The sequence below is a fragment of the Zootoca vivipara genome, chromosome Z1 (genome assembly GCF_965207765.1).
Source record: "Zootoca vivipara chromosome Z1, rZooViv2.hap1.1, whole genome shotgun sequence".
Classification (NCBI taxonomy): domain Eukaryota; kingdom Metazoa; phylum Chordata; class Lepidosauria; order Squamata; family Lacertidae; genus Zootoca; species Zootoca vivipara.
The window spans coordinates 20,191,112-20,209,177 of NC_142583.1; the positions used below are offsets into that span (position 1 = coordinate 20,191,112).

The 18,066-nt window shown below is 40.9% G+C and overlaps 1 protein-coding gene across 1 annotated transcript in view; it reads left to right on the forward strand.

The window, feature by feature from the left end:
• The window catches only part of SGCZ (sarcoglycan zeta), a 120,125-nt gene that overhangs the window by 43,510 nt on the left and 58,549 nt on the right, over window positions 1-18,066 (forward strand). The window contains exon 2 of the mRNA XM_060278819.2: window positions 12,595-12,682. Coding sequence (XP_060134802.2) covers window positions 12,595-12,682 — 88 coding nt within the window. The remainder of the gene's footprint in view (window positions 1-12,594; window positions 12,683-18,066) is intronic.

The window sequence follows — 18,066 nt, forward strand, 5'->3', positions numbered from 1 at the left end:
GCCACCTGGCTACTCATTGCATAGTAAGGTAAGATGGTTACATCATGGCAATTCTTATTTCTGTAGGCTGCCACAAAACATTTAATGTATCAGAGGTGTTTACTATCTAGGGCAAAAGGCTGCCAACCCACTCTAAATTTGGACACTAGGCTGAAAACTGATCTGATGGTGCTTCAGAACAAACTGTGGCTGTCTATCCAGACGGAAGGTAGATGTAGTCAGGGACAATTTGTAGCTATAGGAACTCGACTTGTTCACTTAACAAGTCTTTAGAAAGCTCCTAAGTTATATTCCAGCAGTGATTGAAACTAAGTGAGAAGGCCTGTCCTATCCTAAACTCCCTTATTTGGATGAGGTCCCTGCTTAATATGATCTCATGTTCATCACAAAATTAATCTGTGGGAAAACCAGAGTTGTTGTTGTTTTTCAGCCAGCACTCACCAGAACTCAGTTCTGACACCTCGCAGGTGGGCACTGTTGCCATTATAAGAGAACAAGGAAACCATTTGTGGTGAGTTCTGGCACCTCTTTTTTTGAGGAAAAACAGCACTGGGGAAAACCATTCATTTCAGCAGAAGCAGGGTGGTATAACGGAGCTAACATTTAGCTAACAGTTCTAAATGCAATTTGTGGGCCCAGGCACAGTGAACCTGTGAATGCCGGGGGCAACCCAGGGACAGAGTAATAAAGAAACAATAAACCAGTTCTTGGGATTAAATTGGCCACAACTTTATTGAGTACAGATGTAATATGGTCTTGGTTTAGGCATTGGGTGCATATTCTGTATGAACCAGCCCAAACTGTTGGCTGATTATTCCATCAAGGCTGATCCTGGATTAAGTGAAATGTCTCTCTCTATTTTTTCCATTTATCATTTTTACAAAGCAGTTTCAGTTGTTGAGACATTGGGAAGAAGAGGGGAAGAGAGGTAGACTGGGGGGGAGGTTGGGGGCTTTTTTAAGAATTGGGATCTTTGAAGGGTCTTCTGCCTCCCCCTTTATATCTACCTGTTCCCCAGTAGTTGCTTCTGTAGCATGGCATTGCTCTTCTTCTTCGTTATTGCTCCTTAACTCTTTTCTTGTCCCACTTTTGATGTAAGGGTATGGGATACCTTTTCAGGAAGATTCAGGGCTGGGCAGAAACAGACCTTATAACAATAGGACCTCTGGGAGCTCTAGATGTTTGTGGACTTAAACTCCTATCATCCCTGGTCCTTGGCCATTCTGGCCGGGACTGATAGGTGTTGGCATCCAACATCTGTTAAGCTGCAGATTCCCCATCTCTGTAGTTTAAAGGCAAATAGCTCTGTGGACCCTAAAGATAGGCCTACTCAAATAGTCCTGAATATGAAACCAATATTCTTCAACTCTTTCAGCACCCTTTGTTCCTTCTAAGGGTTCATGTTGGCAAGTCTTACAATGAGGCATCTTGTACTTTAAAGCCTATAATATACATCTTGTCATCTATTTACTCCATTCTTTTGGGATTGCTACAGGATTGTTTTTTAATATTTTGTTGGAAGCCGCCCAGAGTGGCTGGGGAAACCCAGCCAGATGGGTGGGGTATAAATAAATGGTTGTTGTTGTTGTTGTTGTTGTTGTTGTTGTTGTTGTTGTTGTTGTTAGGACCATCCCATAACACACATCAAATGCAGGAGTCCCTCCAGGGTGTCATTTTGTAGAGGGTCTGAGGCCTGTCAGCCCCCATCTGGATATACGGACAGAGGCACCCCCACCAGACCCCAGGTCTATTTCAAAAAGTGAAAATCCATATTCAGTGCAATTCAGTGCCTTATCTGTCAACCCATTGCTATGAGGCAGGCAAAATCCCCAGACAAGTCCAATTAGTCTGCCAACAAATTCTTCCCTGGTCCCAACTATAACGACCAAATAATTCCACAGTAAGGCCAAAACATGTCCTGCCCACTCACCCTCAGGTGTAGCATCCCACATCATAAAGGGAGGGAGGGTGGGAAATCCAATGACGACCTCCACTGCTGGGTGCCATTTACGAGCAATTGGTGGACCTGACTGAAGCCAGGTTAGAGCCAGGTCTAGAACCAGGGTGCCACCACTCCCTGCCTGCCAGCTCAAATTTAAAATCGGCAGGGAGAGTCCTGACCACCCCAACAGCCAATGGAAGAGCTGGTTTCATCTGTTGGCTGTGCAGGAAGCCAATGGATGCTCTCGAACCTTTGGAGGCTGGGCTGGGCTGGGCTGGGCTGCAATTGTCATGTCCAGTTGATGCTGGTAAGCAGTCCTTTCCTCTGAAAATGGAGAATTGGAAGAAACAAGGGGGTGGGGGTGGAAAGTAAACCCCCACACACACATTTCTGAAAATATGTATATTTTCTTCTGCTTTTTTGGGGGGGGGGAGCCCAAATGCCCCACCATCCAGCCTGTAAATGAAATTGCAAAAGTGGGGAAGGGGCATATTCAGTTCAGCCCTACTTTGAGTTACAAAAGTGAAAGTAGAGGTATCATACTAAACATTTTACATTGAAGTAGAGGAGGGGGCAGAGGTGTGACAAATCAGCTCATGAAGGATGCAGGGAATCATTTGCAAAGTGGTGTATTTGGGGTGAAGTTTGAAACCCACTGACATGTCCTTGGTGAAAGCTATTTTCCAACCAATATTTATTTTGAGAAAGTGACATTATGACTTTGCTCTTATGTTTGTTGCTGGCGGTGGTTAGACCCACACATAGCCTGTGAGACTTGGATCATTCTTGAGGTTTTGGATATATACACAGCAGAATTCTTCAAGGTTTTCTTTAATCGGGAAAAGTGCGGGACATTGCCAGTTGTATCTTGTAGAATAAATCATTTCCATATTAAATTATGTCTCCGCAAGTTTGAGCAGCTCATAGATTTAATTTAAGAATAATATTTTTCCAGAGCCTAGAATCTGTAGATTGTGCGTTTTATTTCCATAGCCTCGCAGCTTTTACCTGTTAAATTATTTGGATCCTGAAGTACTTTCAAGAGGAAATAAAAGCCCAGATAATTTCGCCTGCTGCAATCCACTCCTTAAATCTTTTTAAAGCTGTTAAATGGGTGATTCACCTGAGAGGAGAACATACCATGCTAAAGTGATTGGCTGCCCTAGGCATGCAGAAAGGGAATACAAATGAAATCTTCATGTGGTTGTCATGACTTGTTCCACTTAAAGGGGTTTCACAAGCTTTGTGCTGCTACTTCCATACTTCGTAAATGTAGGCAATTTGAAAGGAAAGCCTATACAGTGCACTGTCTGCAGCATTTTAATCATAAATCGTTGTAGCTGTAGAGAGTGTGGACAGCGGTTTTTCAAGGATGCAGCTTTTGTCATCTCCAACACCCTGAAATATATGTGAGACTGTAGAACTTGTGGTTGTGCTATCAGCCCAAATATTAACCAGTTGTTCTAGTATAGCATTAATCCAGATTAATCTGCTTTATTCCTATGCTGGCTGGCAAAATGTAATAATAATAATAATAATAATAATAATAATAATAATAATAATAATAATAACCTACCCTCCCAACAGAGATTCAATCCTTATTGCCCCCCCCCGAATTTGAGCAAAATAACTAGTTGAAACTATTTTTAGCCATCTCACCCCTTGCTTTTTCCTGTAAGACCAATTGCAGTCATTACAGTCGTCAACAGGTTTACCACACCTATCAGCCAATCACCCATTCCCACCACCCTTCTGAGTAATACCCCTCCCACTATACATAAGGGTCTGGTGACTTCTGTTTCAGTGTATCTGAAGAAGTGTGCATGCACACGAAAGCTCATGCCAAACTTAGTTGGTCTGTAAGGTGCTACTGTATCTGAAGAAGTGTGCATGCACACGAAAGCTCATGCCAAACTTAGTTGGTCTGTAAGGTGCTACTGGAAAGAATTTTTTTATTTAGTTGAAATCCGTCCAGATAAATCCAGCGATGCTACAGACATTTGGGACCCCCTCTCTGGATCTAGACATTGTTCTGGAGATGTCAGATCCAGGACTCTGGTGGTGAAAACAATACACCTTTCTCTTTGTTTCCACTGTTAATTTCTCAGAACAGCAGTTGAGTCTTCTCTCCGCTGCGTTTCAGTAATATCTCTGTGCATGGCTAGAGGGTGGTGGGTATGGTTGCTGCTACCAATTGAGCAGTAGTCAGGCATTACACACATCCAATCAGTTCTGATCGGGTAATATAAAACTTCTTGACTGTGTCCAGTCTGAGCAAGTAATTACTTGGGAAGGGATACGGCTCAGTGGTACAGCACATACTTTGCTTGTGAAGGTCCTGGGTTCACTGGGAGAGACCCCCTCCCCATCTGAAACTATGGAAGACTTCTTTCAGACTGTGTAGGCCAGGAGTGGGGAACCTAGGGCCCTCCAGATGTTGCTGAACTAGAACCCCCATCAGCACCAGCTAGCATAGCAAGCGGTCAGGGACTATGGGAATTGTGGCCCAGAGACATCTTGTTCCCCACCCCTGGTATGGACAATACTGAGCTACATGGACCAGTGGTCTGTCTGACATAGTATAAGGCAACTTACATTCCTGGGTACAGCTTTCAGATAGCACATTACTGCCGACTAGCTTAATTTGCTATCTGCTCAGCTGCTCAGCTCAATACCTGCCTGGTTGGTATCTACTTGCCTCCAAACTACCATCTCTGTTGGGCCATACCAATTACTTGCTGATCCAAACAGATTAGCGGGAGGCACCAACACACATGGCAAAGTTGAAATAACAACTGCAGTGCCAAACTCTCAACCTACTTGTTATGACTGCAGCTAAACTACCTTCCTCTTCCTCCCACTTTAGCAGAAGTCACTGTTATCTGAAAGCTTCTTTCACACTTCTTATGATTGCACAAACCCTCAGAAGGAGATGAAAGTCTAGTCTTTTTCTGCTCCATATGTACATTCTAATAGTTTGCAAAAAACAACAACAACCACCTATCTTAATTAACTTCTATTTGCTAATTACGTTGGCTAACCTGCAATGGAAGTAAACTCTGGTTTCATCTATTAATTTGGCTCATTTGGAGTTGAATTGCTAAGTACATAGTTTAGGAAACCTGATGGAAGAGGTGAGCATACAATTTTGAAAAAAGGAAAGAAACTAATCATAGCAAAGGCAGCAACTTAAGTGACACAGGCCAACGGTGGTAGAGAGGGAGATCGGGACCCCCGATGAGCGGTGGTTTGAGTTGTGTTGATTACTTGCATGTGTAGATGCTGTTTTCACATGTCCTGTTCAGTGTGTGAAAAGCACATTTTCATCCAAGCTATAACATGCTATCTTTTTTGCCTGGGTCTTGCTCAGCAACGTAATTGTAGGAAAGCCTTTCCTAGCTCCAAGATTCCAGATAATGTTTATAAATCAGTCCTTTCATTAAATGCCAGTGTAAAAATGCTTTGCCTATATAAAAATAACTAGCGCTTGCTAGTTTAAAAATGGTCTGGAGATTACAATGCTCTCAGTTGACAATTTATTGGCTAGTAAATTAAACAGGAGAAAGTTAGACCTTGATATTGAATCTCGATGTGAAATAGGGTTTCAGTAGATTATTTTCTTTAGCTATTTGGATGACATGATAAGTGAACAGAACAAGCCCACAACAAATCCAGAGTTATCTGATATTTCTTCAAGTTTATCTCCACTATCTAGCATTTAACCTGCTTTGTTGATCTTCCAAACACAACTGATTTGATTAATAGATATGATTTTTCTAACCTTATAAAAACTTATTGAGAAGACAGGAAAAAGAAACTGTGAAACTGAAAATCCATTAATACTGGATGATAAATTAAGCAAGCATTTCTAAAGAAATAAGAAAAATACATTTTGAACTAGATAAATTGTCTAGGACTGTAATCCTATACACATTAGCCTGGGCGTAAGTACCGTTGAGTAAAGGTTTATAGGGTTACAATATAAATAAGTATACATAATAGCCAGAGACTGAAGACCTAAAAGGAATTCGCTTCGCTTAGGGTGGCATGTTGGACATGCTCACAGTAAACTCTTGAAATTCATTGTTGTCAGGAACTTAAATATATTGATTTCAACGAGTTTACACTGGGTATGACATAGTTGGACATCACCCTTAATATCCAAGTAATCTAAACACTGAGCACTTACTATAGTGCTCAAAATCTAACTCGTAATGACTTCATTGAAATTAAACTGTCATAGAAGTAGCGTGACTAATTTTGAATTCCTCTGATCAAGTGAATGCAAAGAGCCTAGAGGATATAAGGAAGTCAGTGATAAGAGCCTGCAGGACCAACCCCAAAATAAATATTAGGCTACATAATATACCATACTAATTAATTTCTATTTTCACAAAGATGAAACAGAGACTTCTGAAAGAACAGATGCCACAATCCAGCACAAGGTAAAGAACGCTTAAGCCCAGTGGGACCAAAGGTCTTAAGCACACCTAATTCTCTGCTGCATTGTAAAAAGGTACCTCACATTCTTAGCTCGGGGAGGACACACACCCTTTTCTTTTTCATTAGATTAATGAGCATATAATGTATTCAAATAAGCTCTGTTTATTTTAATGTGCTTCTAAATTCCAGTTAGAAACAATGGATTCATTCAGGCAATGTCAAGTTGAAATAAAAGATAATCCGTACCCCTGCAGTTTAATGAAAAATGCATTAATACCAATCAAATGACGGAGAGATAGAACACGTGTTGTTCTTTTGGTAGTGGGAGGGTTCCCCCCCCCCACTAAGTGCTATAAACAACAAAGTGGTTCTTTGAGGATGTATTTTGATACCTCAGCCATTAAGTCATTTATTACTGCAAACTCTTTTGCCAGACCAGCAATCGCTGGGGCTAAGGAACTTCAAAAAGTCCATAAGGGGCATGAGAAAAAAAAATCTAATCACTACTTAGGAAAAATAGCCATAGCAGCTGCTTTGGTTGCCATCAAGTCCCTTGGCAATGTTCATATTCTCAGCCCAAATGATTGCTTTGGGCACAGACGCTCCCAAACAGTCATGTCTCTGCAGCTGGAAAGATGGACAAGCCGAAAAGCCCCTTCCATCTGCCAAGCTGCAGGAGGGCAAGCTGTTTGACAAACTATTAAATAAATCAACTGCAGAGGGGAGGAAGAGGAGAACATACAATGCACTTGACAACCTAGGAAGGAGCTCACCATGACTTCAGACGTTCCTGTATGCAAGTTAATGAACTGATGGAAATCAGTTCTGGGAGGAAGGCTCCATGTTGGAGAGTCAAGTGGCCTTCAAGGGTAACATTAGCCATTATCCAACAATTCAGTTGAACTCAACTTACTTTGTTTAATCAGAAGGGAGATACGAGGCTTACTTCCAATTTCCAGTAAGGATGCTTGAGGAAGGGTGAAATGGTCAATTTTAGCTTTTCATTTTTACAAAATTAAATTCAGCTCTCCACGTTTCCAAGTCAGTCTTTCTTTCTTTTCTTTTAAAGGGGGGGGGGGTGTCATGGAAATTAATCAGCATTTTAGCTCAATTTCTCCTAAAATTCTCAGTCTTTTCTTTTAAGGGGGGGCTCATGGAAATTCCTCAGCATTTTAGCTCAATTTCTCCTAAAATACACATTTTTGTATGCATTTTTCTCTAATATACACATTTTTGCTGGTTCCCTGTAACCTCACTTCTCACAGTGAGGGAACTGCCACAAGGCCCTCGGAGCTGGACCTCAGGACAGTGTTTTTTTCAATCATTTTTAATATATATATTTTTCAATCATTATGGATTATTTCCCAATACTCTTTTACCCTTTTACAGGTCCGTAATTAATTCTTCATTAGTCCTCAGTAGCATGACAGAAGGAAAATCAGGAGCAATGGTTTGCTTTTTTTTTTAAGTTTAGAAAAATGGAAAGTGTCCATAGAAAAGGCCAGATGACATTAAATTGTTTTAAATCACCAACCAAATATGTCCTTCACTTGGACTAAGCTATTTTCCAAAAAGCAGTTAAAAGTCATGGGGTTGGAAGGACTGCTTCATAATCCAACCCTCTGCAACAAGATGTTTCAGACATAACACATGCAACAATTCAGCCCTCATGTCTAAATTGCAGTGTGTGGGACACGCTTTAAGTGCCTTCCAGTGTTGAGCTATAGAAGATTCCTTTTTTATGTGACAAGTTAAACAAATGGAAGAAAATTTCGGTGTGTTGTTTCTTACCCCATGGAGGAAGAGATTTTAATTGTTTCAGCAGGTATCGATACGGAGTAGGTGAGAGAAGACCCCAGAAAACAATCTCAATAAGCCAAATGAAGTAGTTAGATTTGAATTACATTGACTATTTTTATGTGAAGTTTTTCCTATTCTTTCCTGTAGAAGTTGTAAAAGATTGGTTTGACTTGATGATCTATATTTCTTTCCTCCTGGAAAAGAATTGCCATTGTACCTGATTTTAGAAGAGAAATAAAACAATTATGTTTTTTAAAAAAGTATTACCAAATTAAAAAGAAGCTGTGAGGTAGCCTGATTAGCAGGAGAATATCTGAATTTAACTGATAACATTGAAAATTTATCCAGGCATTTCTATATAGCTAACAGATGTTAGCAAGGACAGGTGGTCTTCTGTGCTCTTTATAATGCACCAGATTTCTATCCATTCTGAGGATTAATGCTAAAATAACAAACCAATGATTGTTGTTGTTTAGTCATCTTAGTCGTGTTCGACTCTCCATGACCCCATGGACCAGATCATGTCTTGGAAACCCTCACTTCCTTCTCAAAGCTTCTCCTTTTTTATGTCCATGGAGTTTTCTTGGCAAAATACTGGAGTGGTTTGCCAGTTCCTTCTCCAAAACCACTGATTAGACTGCAGTAAATAACAAAGTTGATAGATTACACTGCAGGTTTAAAAACAGCCACTAATTTCCTTACCTGTATTTCATTAAAAAACTGTTTCCATGCACTCATTTCTGAAAGCTTTTATAAAGTTGAGATTTTATTTCCTCTAAAAGATTATTATGAAAGAGAGAGAGAGTGTGTGTGTCCATGACCTAGAAAATAATTTTATTTGCTAAGCTGTCATAGCAACTGCACACTGTTCTGTGCCTCATTCAGTGGGAAAGCAGTTGGGGAGAGATTACTAATGCTGGCATCCGTCTGTTGTAAAAGATAATGGCCATCAGGTGTGTTATCCAGGGGTAAAGTCAAACTGTTGGAGAGTTACAGCGCCTGATGTGGCAGTAGAGACCAATACAGGAGAGATATGTTTTATTGCAGCTGGGGCAGATCAAGGTGCCCGGTTTTGCTGTAACAGGTACACCATGGTGTTTCTTCTCTTTGTGCTCCTCCCAGCGGTTTAGATTACTATCCAAATGCTCATTAGCAAGAATGTTTATTCATATTAGTCCTGGGCTCAACATTCCCCAAAGAGATCTTTCAGCCACATTTGGGAAGTGGGAAATTACTTCATTATGTTTGCATTTGGCTGCCTTGTGGTGGGTAGCAAAATACTGTAGCACTATTGCTCTGTCTAGCAATGTTGAGTCACACAAAGTGGGTTCAAGCCTCTTGGGCTTGCCGATTGGAAGGTCAGCAGTTTGAATCCCCACAATGGTGTGAGCTCCTGTTGTTCTGTCCCAGCTCCTGCCAACCTAGCAGTTTGAAAGCACGCCAGTGCAAGTAGATAAATAGGTACTGCTGTGACAGGAAGGTAAACGGTGTTTCCGTGCACTTTGTTTTCTGTCACGGTGTCCCATTGCGCCAGGCATGCTGGCCACATGACCCGGAAAGCTGTCTGTGGACAAACACCAGCTCCCTCGACCTGAAGCAAGACTGCAAGGCCCCTTCCCTGTATCTTTTATACTTAACTCATTTCCTTCCTGGTGCCAAAATATTCCCGCCTCATTTTTGCTAGCTGTCAGCAGGGTGCTTAAAATGTTTGTGCATATTGGGAAGTGAGAGATTTAACAAGCCTAATTGATTTACAGTGACTCAGTAATATTTTCAATCTATTCTAAAATTACCTTATCATTTAAATAGATATATTAAAGCTTTTTAAAGCAGCTGTTCATGATAGCCACAACAATTGGCTTGTATTTTGACATTTCCAGAGATTCGGAGTATAGACAACTTTGTTGTCCACCTGTCATCTTTCTCTGACTTATACAGTGTCCGTCAATTCAGTCAGAGAAACTTACCTCCTGCACTCTAAACAAGCTTTCTACTGGACGTGATAGGCCTGTTCTCATTTTTCCACCATCTTTGAGTCGTTGCCCTTTGGCTGCTGTCAAAAGATGAACAGTTGTCTCCAAACATCAGAAACAGCTATGTATATTAGATCTCCAAATACAACCAGAGACTGGATTGAATGCTGTATCATAACCAGTCACTTCCCTAACGTTTCTCATAACTAATTTCTATTACGGTGTAGTGCTAGGACAGTTCCAGAAATCATTAAAGCAAATTAGCTACAATTTTGTCCATCTCCCAGCTTATCCCAATCGAAGACACAATCAGTAATGGTTTTCCTGAGATTTGTACAGCATGTTAACCATGTAGCCATCATCAGACCCAAGCATTGTTTGCACAGCAATGCATGCTTGCTGAGGAATAGCCACACAGGTTCTGAATCCAGTGCCTGTAGCTATTTCTTAAACAGCAAGTTGATCTGCAGCAATTAAACAGGTAACAATGTACAGTGGTACCTCGACTTACGAATGACTCGACAGCCGAATTTTTCGACTTACGAGTGGGGCAAATGGCCATATGCTTACGAATTTTTCGACATTCAAATGGAAACCATGGCGGTTTTAGATAGGGTTTTTTCAACTTACGAATTTTTAGATGGGGTTGCTTCGACTTACGAATTTTTCCATTTCCAATGCATTCCTATGGGAAATCGCATTTCCAATGGCACTTTTCGACTTATGAATTTTTCAACCTACAAAGGTGCCTTCGGAATGGATTAAATTTGTAAGTCGAGGCACCACTGTATTGCTCCATGTCATTAAAAGAAATGCCTGCTCTTTTCAATATACCAAACCTATCTTAAAGGCACAGGGGCAAACCAGACTAGTTTATTTCTGGCTGGTTGGCAGCTCTTTCTGTTAGGTAGGGGTAGGGAAAATGGTTTAACCTGTCCTCCCTAAATGTGATCTTTCCCACAAAATAAGGTATATGGTTTCTAAATTGAACACCTTTGCTATTTGAACATAAATAAAAGAAATAAAAGAAAAAAGAAAAAGTGTAGACACCTCTACAATTTATTTATTATGTTTAAAATGATATGCTGCATTTCTAAAAAAAACAAAACGAAATGAAATGTAACTACTTTGATCACAAAAGCAAAATAAGATCTACTAACAATATAAGTTAGAGCTAACCCCAAACTCCTTGTATTAGAATTTATGAAGGATTTTGAGAGGAGGTGATAATTACTTTTTTTCTAGGGGCAGAGTAAACATTTGGGAGGAAATATTCACAGGCACTCACATGGTCTCCATTCAGCTTGCTACCACTTTTCTTTTTTTCTTGCTCAAATGCCTCTGAGCAGTGTTTCAGCCACTGCAAAAATAGCTGTGTAAAGTGGAAGCAGATTCCAACTCAAACCTAGTAGCAGCATAAGAAAGAATGCAGGAAGCCCAAGCCTCTTTGAAAGCCTGGAAAAAAGGCCACCATGTTTGCCATTCACCTGGCCACCCCAATAAAGCAAGCTGTGTAATAATTTCTTATGCTTCCAGCTGGGTCAAGTGGAGGTAGCCTCCCCAAACAATCTTTATTCAGCACATGTTCTGCTCTTTTGAATAGTATACCATCCCATGCAACCAGAATGCCAGGTTTTCAGACATCAACAGTCAATGTCACACCCCCTTTCATACTAAGGATCCCTTAATGACCACTCTCTTAGCAGTAGCATTGCCTTTAGTGTCAGAAATATACCAGAAATAGTGGCTTTGGTTGCTAAAACAAAATCAAATTGCAACTTTTCAAGTGGGGATATAAACGCAATGGCATCAAATGCTTGGCACCGAACGATGAGTCACTTTGTAGGCCTGTGTCTCTGATGCTGAATGAAGTTACATAAGGGAGCCATTTCAGAATTTAGAAACCTTGGAATAGCTCAGAAATCAAATTCTGCACCGTCTATTTCATGTGATTCCACCTGAGGGGCAGCCAACCTGGTGACCTTCAGAAGTTGTTGGACTACAGTTCCCATGATCCCTAAGCATTAGCCATCTTGGCGACAGCTAATGAGTGTTGCCGTCAGGGCTGGCCCACCTATGAGGCAAGTTGAGGCAACCACCTCGGGCTGCAGGAACTACAAGGACATCCTATCCCAATGTAGATCTTTATTCCCCGCCTTGTTCCCGATGTAGATCTTCACTCACCCCTTCTTCCCTGGCGGGGAGGGGAGACACCATTTTGTGGCTTGCCTCGGGTGCTAAAATGTCTTGGGCCAGACCTGGTTGTAGTCCAACAGAATTTGAAAGGTACTCCATTGGCTCACTTTGTTATAGCTGATATCAGCAAGACTGTGCTGTTTTTACTAGACCTCGCCAGCATACTTGTGTGTCAATCGTTATAGCTTGACTTTGCTATATTTCCCCCTCTCATTTCCTTGTCTTCTACATGTTTCCCAGGATAGCCCTCTGGTCTTACAGTCTGACAGGAATGTAACAGTGAATGCAAGAAACCACATGGGACAGTTAACGGGACAGCTGACTGTAGGTAAGTCTTATTCTCTAATGAAGCTTTTGCGTATCATGTTAACACTGCAGACACCATTTCTTTTAAATATAGTGTGTAGCAGGAAGGATGCAGGAAAGGATTATCCAAGTTCAGTGCACTCTAAATGTCCTTATTCCCAGGTAGCTGCAATTTTAGCAGAATTTAGCTCTGCAGTGGTAATTCGATAAAAAAGATAATCTATCCCAACAAATAATTGATTGGATAACATGAGGATTAACCCTATTAGAAAATCTTATTGCACTTCAACCTTTTTGCAGGCAGATTAATCTAGAATTCTTCTAGCCTTTTAGTAAAGCGAGTTATAATTTTCATGCAGCAGCAATGGTACAAAATGTGTGGGAATTATTTGCTAATATCAGAGGGTTTTCTTTTATGATTATGAACGCAAAACTCATGGCCTCTTCAAGAAAGAGGAAAAACATTCTGAGCACAGTCTCTGTAAGATACTGGGGAAGATAGGAAGCCTTTGGAATGTATTTCCACATATAGTGGGAATGTTGCTCAGAAATATAAGCATTTACTTTTAGACATCATGTGTTGTATTGCAGAGTGTGCATTGGAGTGCATGTAAATATATGTGGGTGTGTAATAACAGGATTTCCAAATCAGAAAGCTTGTTCCCTCTCCAATTTCATGAATTATAGCCAAAATAATTAGTGCAGCGCTGGAGACGAGAGCCACAGTGTCACTCTAACAGTGGTTCTGCCACTTTGGGGATATATTAGTGATTGAGGAAATAACTTGGCTCTTTGAACGACAAATCAGATATCAGGTGATGCTTCTGCCTATGTCAAACTGCCTCATTATCCTCTGTTGGTTTGGAGTGCTCTTTGTTCTTCTTCATTTACAGTTACTTTTTATAATGCTGAGTTTGTATGGTATTTTCCCAGCCCCCCCCTCCAAAAAAAAGATACAGGGTTTTTTTTTAGTAAGAAGAATCTTTCAATTCTACAGAAAAACACATAGAAAACTTTTACTGCTTATTTAAATAATGACCTCCCTTGCGAGCATATGCCATGCAGTATGTTACGTTTTTATTAATGTTCAGGAAGAATTGTTATAGTTCATAGTGATTTCTATCATAAATCACCCTCTGATATCAGGCTACTGTTCTTCTTTACAATTCTGTTGTTCCTAGTTGTCCCAGTTCAGTTGCTATCATTGCAGTGGCTTTATTGTAATGTCATCTTGAATATTTTTTAGTGGTCACATTACATATTAAAAGGATTGCAATATTTAGTTGATTAATCTGTTAGATTAATCAACTAAAATCCCTTAAGGGGCAATACATTTCTGTGTTTTTAAAATAAAGTCAACTGTTTTAATACAAGTACTTATAAAAATTTCAAGTGGTAAATATAAACTTAGAAGCCAAGTGCAACATTTGTGTTCATCACATTAAAAGCAAAGACAGTGCTCTTTCTCCCTGTTCTTCAGAAATATTATTTTGTTCCCATGGAAAACACCAGCAGATTTAATAGATGAGTTAATCGATTGAAACTTATATCAACTAGCATTTCTAAAGCAGCAAATCTAACTGATACCAAAAGATCCGTCACTAGACTGATGGTTTTTGACTGGTGAGTTTTGAAAATTACAACAAATGATCATGTTCCATAAGAGATCTCCTAAATCCAAAAACCTTAGCCAATTTATGAGCAGAGAAGACACTGCCCACTTTTGAAAGGCTCACAAGTAAACGTCTTTAGTTTCTATCTGAGCTGTTCTTGATCATCTCTATTAGCTTTTGGCTCCTGCTGGCAGACACAAGAGGTCCAGGAGAGGGTGTTTATGAACCTCTTTTCCTTCAGATCTTCCCATCCTACTCTCTTGATTATCCTTTTCTTTTTTGAAAAAGCCTTTTTGAGTGCATATAATGTACATTTCATGTACATTTAAGATTAAGGGGGAAAGGACTTCTCAGGTAGAAGGTCTGGAGCCAGCTACCTCTCTCTTTTTAGAAATGAATTGCCAAGCTTTCCCCCTTTCTTCTGATGAAGGGAGTGTTGCTTCGTTCATATAGTTATTCTACCTGAGGCATGGCAGTGTAATATGCAAAGACACAGCATCTGTGATGATTGCCCTAAACGGTTATGTCAAAGGCAGCCAGGCATGGTGGCAGATACAAATGGATGCAAATTAAGCCAGCACCTTTCCTAGCCATTTTGCACTCGCTGCTTCTGGTAAATACATTATTTAAACATTTAGCTCTAGCGGTATTTAAAGTTAGGTTTCTTCTGACACTCCACTGAATTCAATATAGGGAAGCGATCTGAAATTCAGGTTGAAGGAATGGCAATTTGTTGAGTTTTACCCTGTAAGTGACTAAATGGGTACAAGAGTCCAGTCGGCTTCACAATACAGCGTTTGCACTTAATCCTCTAAATATTTCAGATGCTTTAAAGCAACACATGTTCCCTTGTTACTCATTACTGCAAACACCTGTGAACTATTTAATTAGCCGTCGCAGTTGGTGCAGATTGTCGGAGGAGTCTACTGATTAAAATGTATCATAGTTTGCATTCCGTTTCACTTCTCTTGCTTTCTAGTTCTGGTGACATCTCTGCAGGGTCAGTTTACTTTTCAATAGTATCAAGCCCTCAAAGTGATTTCAGTCATCAGTGCAATCTGGCTGTGGGGAGGTATGCAGGCACCTGTAAACACCCTATAAAACTCGGTGCAATCGGATTGCAGTTAGAATCATAGAATCATAGAGTTGGAAGAGACCACAAGGGCCAACCAGTCCAACCCCCTGCAAAGGCTCCTGGGATTTCTTGCTGGTTTTGCACCATTTCTGCAGTCTTTCTGCTCTTTTGGGGGGCTGGACAGTTGTTGTTGTTTTGTGCTTTCCACACTATTTTTCAATTTAAATAAATTTATTTAATTTCCCCCCCGGTGCCACACATTTACACAGTTGTGCATGAGTTGAACGCAGCTAGGTGGGGAGATGCCTGCACACATCGTAACACCTGCAATTTCCACAGCATGTTGGGAATGTTCAGAGCACTTTGTATATCACATGTACTAAGTCACAAGAGGACCTGCACCAAAACAGTGCACTGAGACATACTCTTGCTCAGTATGCAAGCCAGCCAGTCATATATCCTGTATGGATGCCCCATTCTATTCTCTCCCCACCCTATTTTCTGTTGTCCTGCCCCATCTCCTGCCAATCAACTTACTGTGCCCAGTGAACATTTTCGGTCATCAATGGGCTAGGTTTTTGGGGAGGAGGTGTGTTCTTAATATATTTTTGCTTCCCCATGCCTCCCACACATGCTTGGATGATGTTGTTTGCGATACATAGGGATCCACATTCAGAGAATGACTTCACTAATAGCATAGCAGATCCTTTCTATAACTGGTGTTTTATATAATCTGTGGCTCTGTAGCTATCGCCAATGAATATAGATGAACTATTCTTTTCTTCTGTATAACATTTCGCTGCTAAATAAAGATAACAAAAATTGGAAGGAAAAAATCCATAAGGACATTTTTGCAAAAATCCCTAGCTGATTTCAAAAGTCCTTTCTGGTCCAGCCTTCTTTCTCTAGTAGTAGCTAGGTGGATCTGGAAGCTCACAAGCAGAGCTGCTATAATGATGATGATGATGATGATGATGTATATTTTCTCTGAATAGGGGAGATTCCATTTTGCTATCAATGCAAAAAGCCATTGATGCACTGCAACCCTCACTTAGAACTTCTAAGTGGACATGTGTGAGATTGTGCTATCATCCTCCTTGAGTTTGCCTCATTCTCTTGGAAAGCCATCTAAGGTTGTGGCCCTTATTACATCTATCAGGAGTTAATTCCGTTTCTTATAAGTGCATTGTAAGAAATAAGTGCAATTGTATGAATGCATAGCTGTCAACTTCCAGATTGGAAAATAAGGGCTCAGCAGCAACGCAGCACCGGAAGTCGCTTCTGCGCATGTCTGGACATGCACAGAAGCGACTTCCAGTGCCGGGCTGCCCGTGTCCGCATGTCTGGGCACCAGAAATCGCTTCTGTGAATGGCCGGGCATGCATAGAGGTGATTTCCGGCAGCACTCGGCAAGCCAAGTGAGCGAGCAGCCAGCCGGGAGCCAGGACATTTACGCAGCTGAGGAGTCTCCCTGGCCGGCAGGAGCTGCTTTCTTATAAATCTGGGGGATTCACGGGATATTTTGCAATAACAGCAGGAAACGGATTTAAATACGGGGGTTTCCCGCAAAAAAATGGGAGAGTTGACAGCTATGTGAATGATGGCACAGTAGATTTCAGCCAATCATAAGGAAAGCAACTTGATGTAAGAGCAGTTTGACAGTGTGTGTAGAGAGAGGCGGCATAAATGTTGAAAGAAGACTGGGGTCAGATGGGCATTGGTGCTGGTTGACTGTCATCATAAGGTAAGACATAAAAACATAATAAGAGCCCTTCTGGATCAGACCAGTGGTCTAGTAATTAGTCCAGTGGCCAACCTGATGCTTATGGGGACCCCACAATTAGGACGTGAGCTCAACAGCACTTTACCCAGCAATTGGCATTCAGAGAGAGATCTTATAGTAGTACACAGCTATCATTACGGGTAGCCACAGCAGACCACGTTGTGGTTCACAGTTCTGTGTTCTGCAGCTTAAGATAAGGTACCCAAGATAAGGCTATTGGAAGTAAGCTTTTAGAATTTAAAAACCTATGTTTAGTTAAATGTGGATGTGATAGATGGATGTAGTATCAACAAAAGCAACAGAACCTGGAGAAGATTGGGGCTGGAAGACCAAGGGAAAAATGTGTAGATACATGGAGGCTAAATTGTAAGTGGGCGCATTGTGTGATACCCCCAAAGGCTACTGTTTACATCAGGCATCCCCAAACATCCCTCCAGATGTTTTGGCCTACAACTCCCATGATCCCTAGCTAACAGGACCAGTGGTCGGAGAATATGGGAATTATAGGCCAAAACATCTGGAGGGCCGAAGTTTGGGGATGCCTGATGTGGACCACCGTGAGCACTGGAAAAATGTGGACTCAAAATAGTTTCAATAGATAAAAACATGGGCAGAAAAAGAACTTAAAATGTATGGGACTAAATATTTGATTACTATTCTCATACCCTGTTCTTCATTCAGTCATTTCAGGGTAGGGTGATGTGTTGTTTTGAGGAGCAGGCTGCCTGTTATTTAAATGGCGCAATGTGAATCGATGGCTTTGGTTGTTTTTCTTCTTCTTAATAACAGCAAAGCTCTGCCTGCTATTACTGCCTAGTACTAGTTGTGCTGATGTTATCGCCGTGAAAATTGCAGGCGTATCTTCTCTCTGTGCTGCTTCCTTGGGCTGGGCTATGTTGAATCCGGGATGTGGGTGGTGTGGAGGGAGGAACACC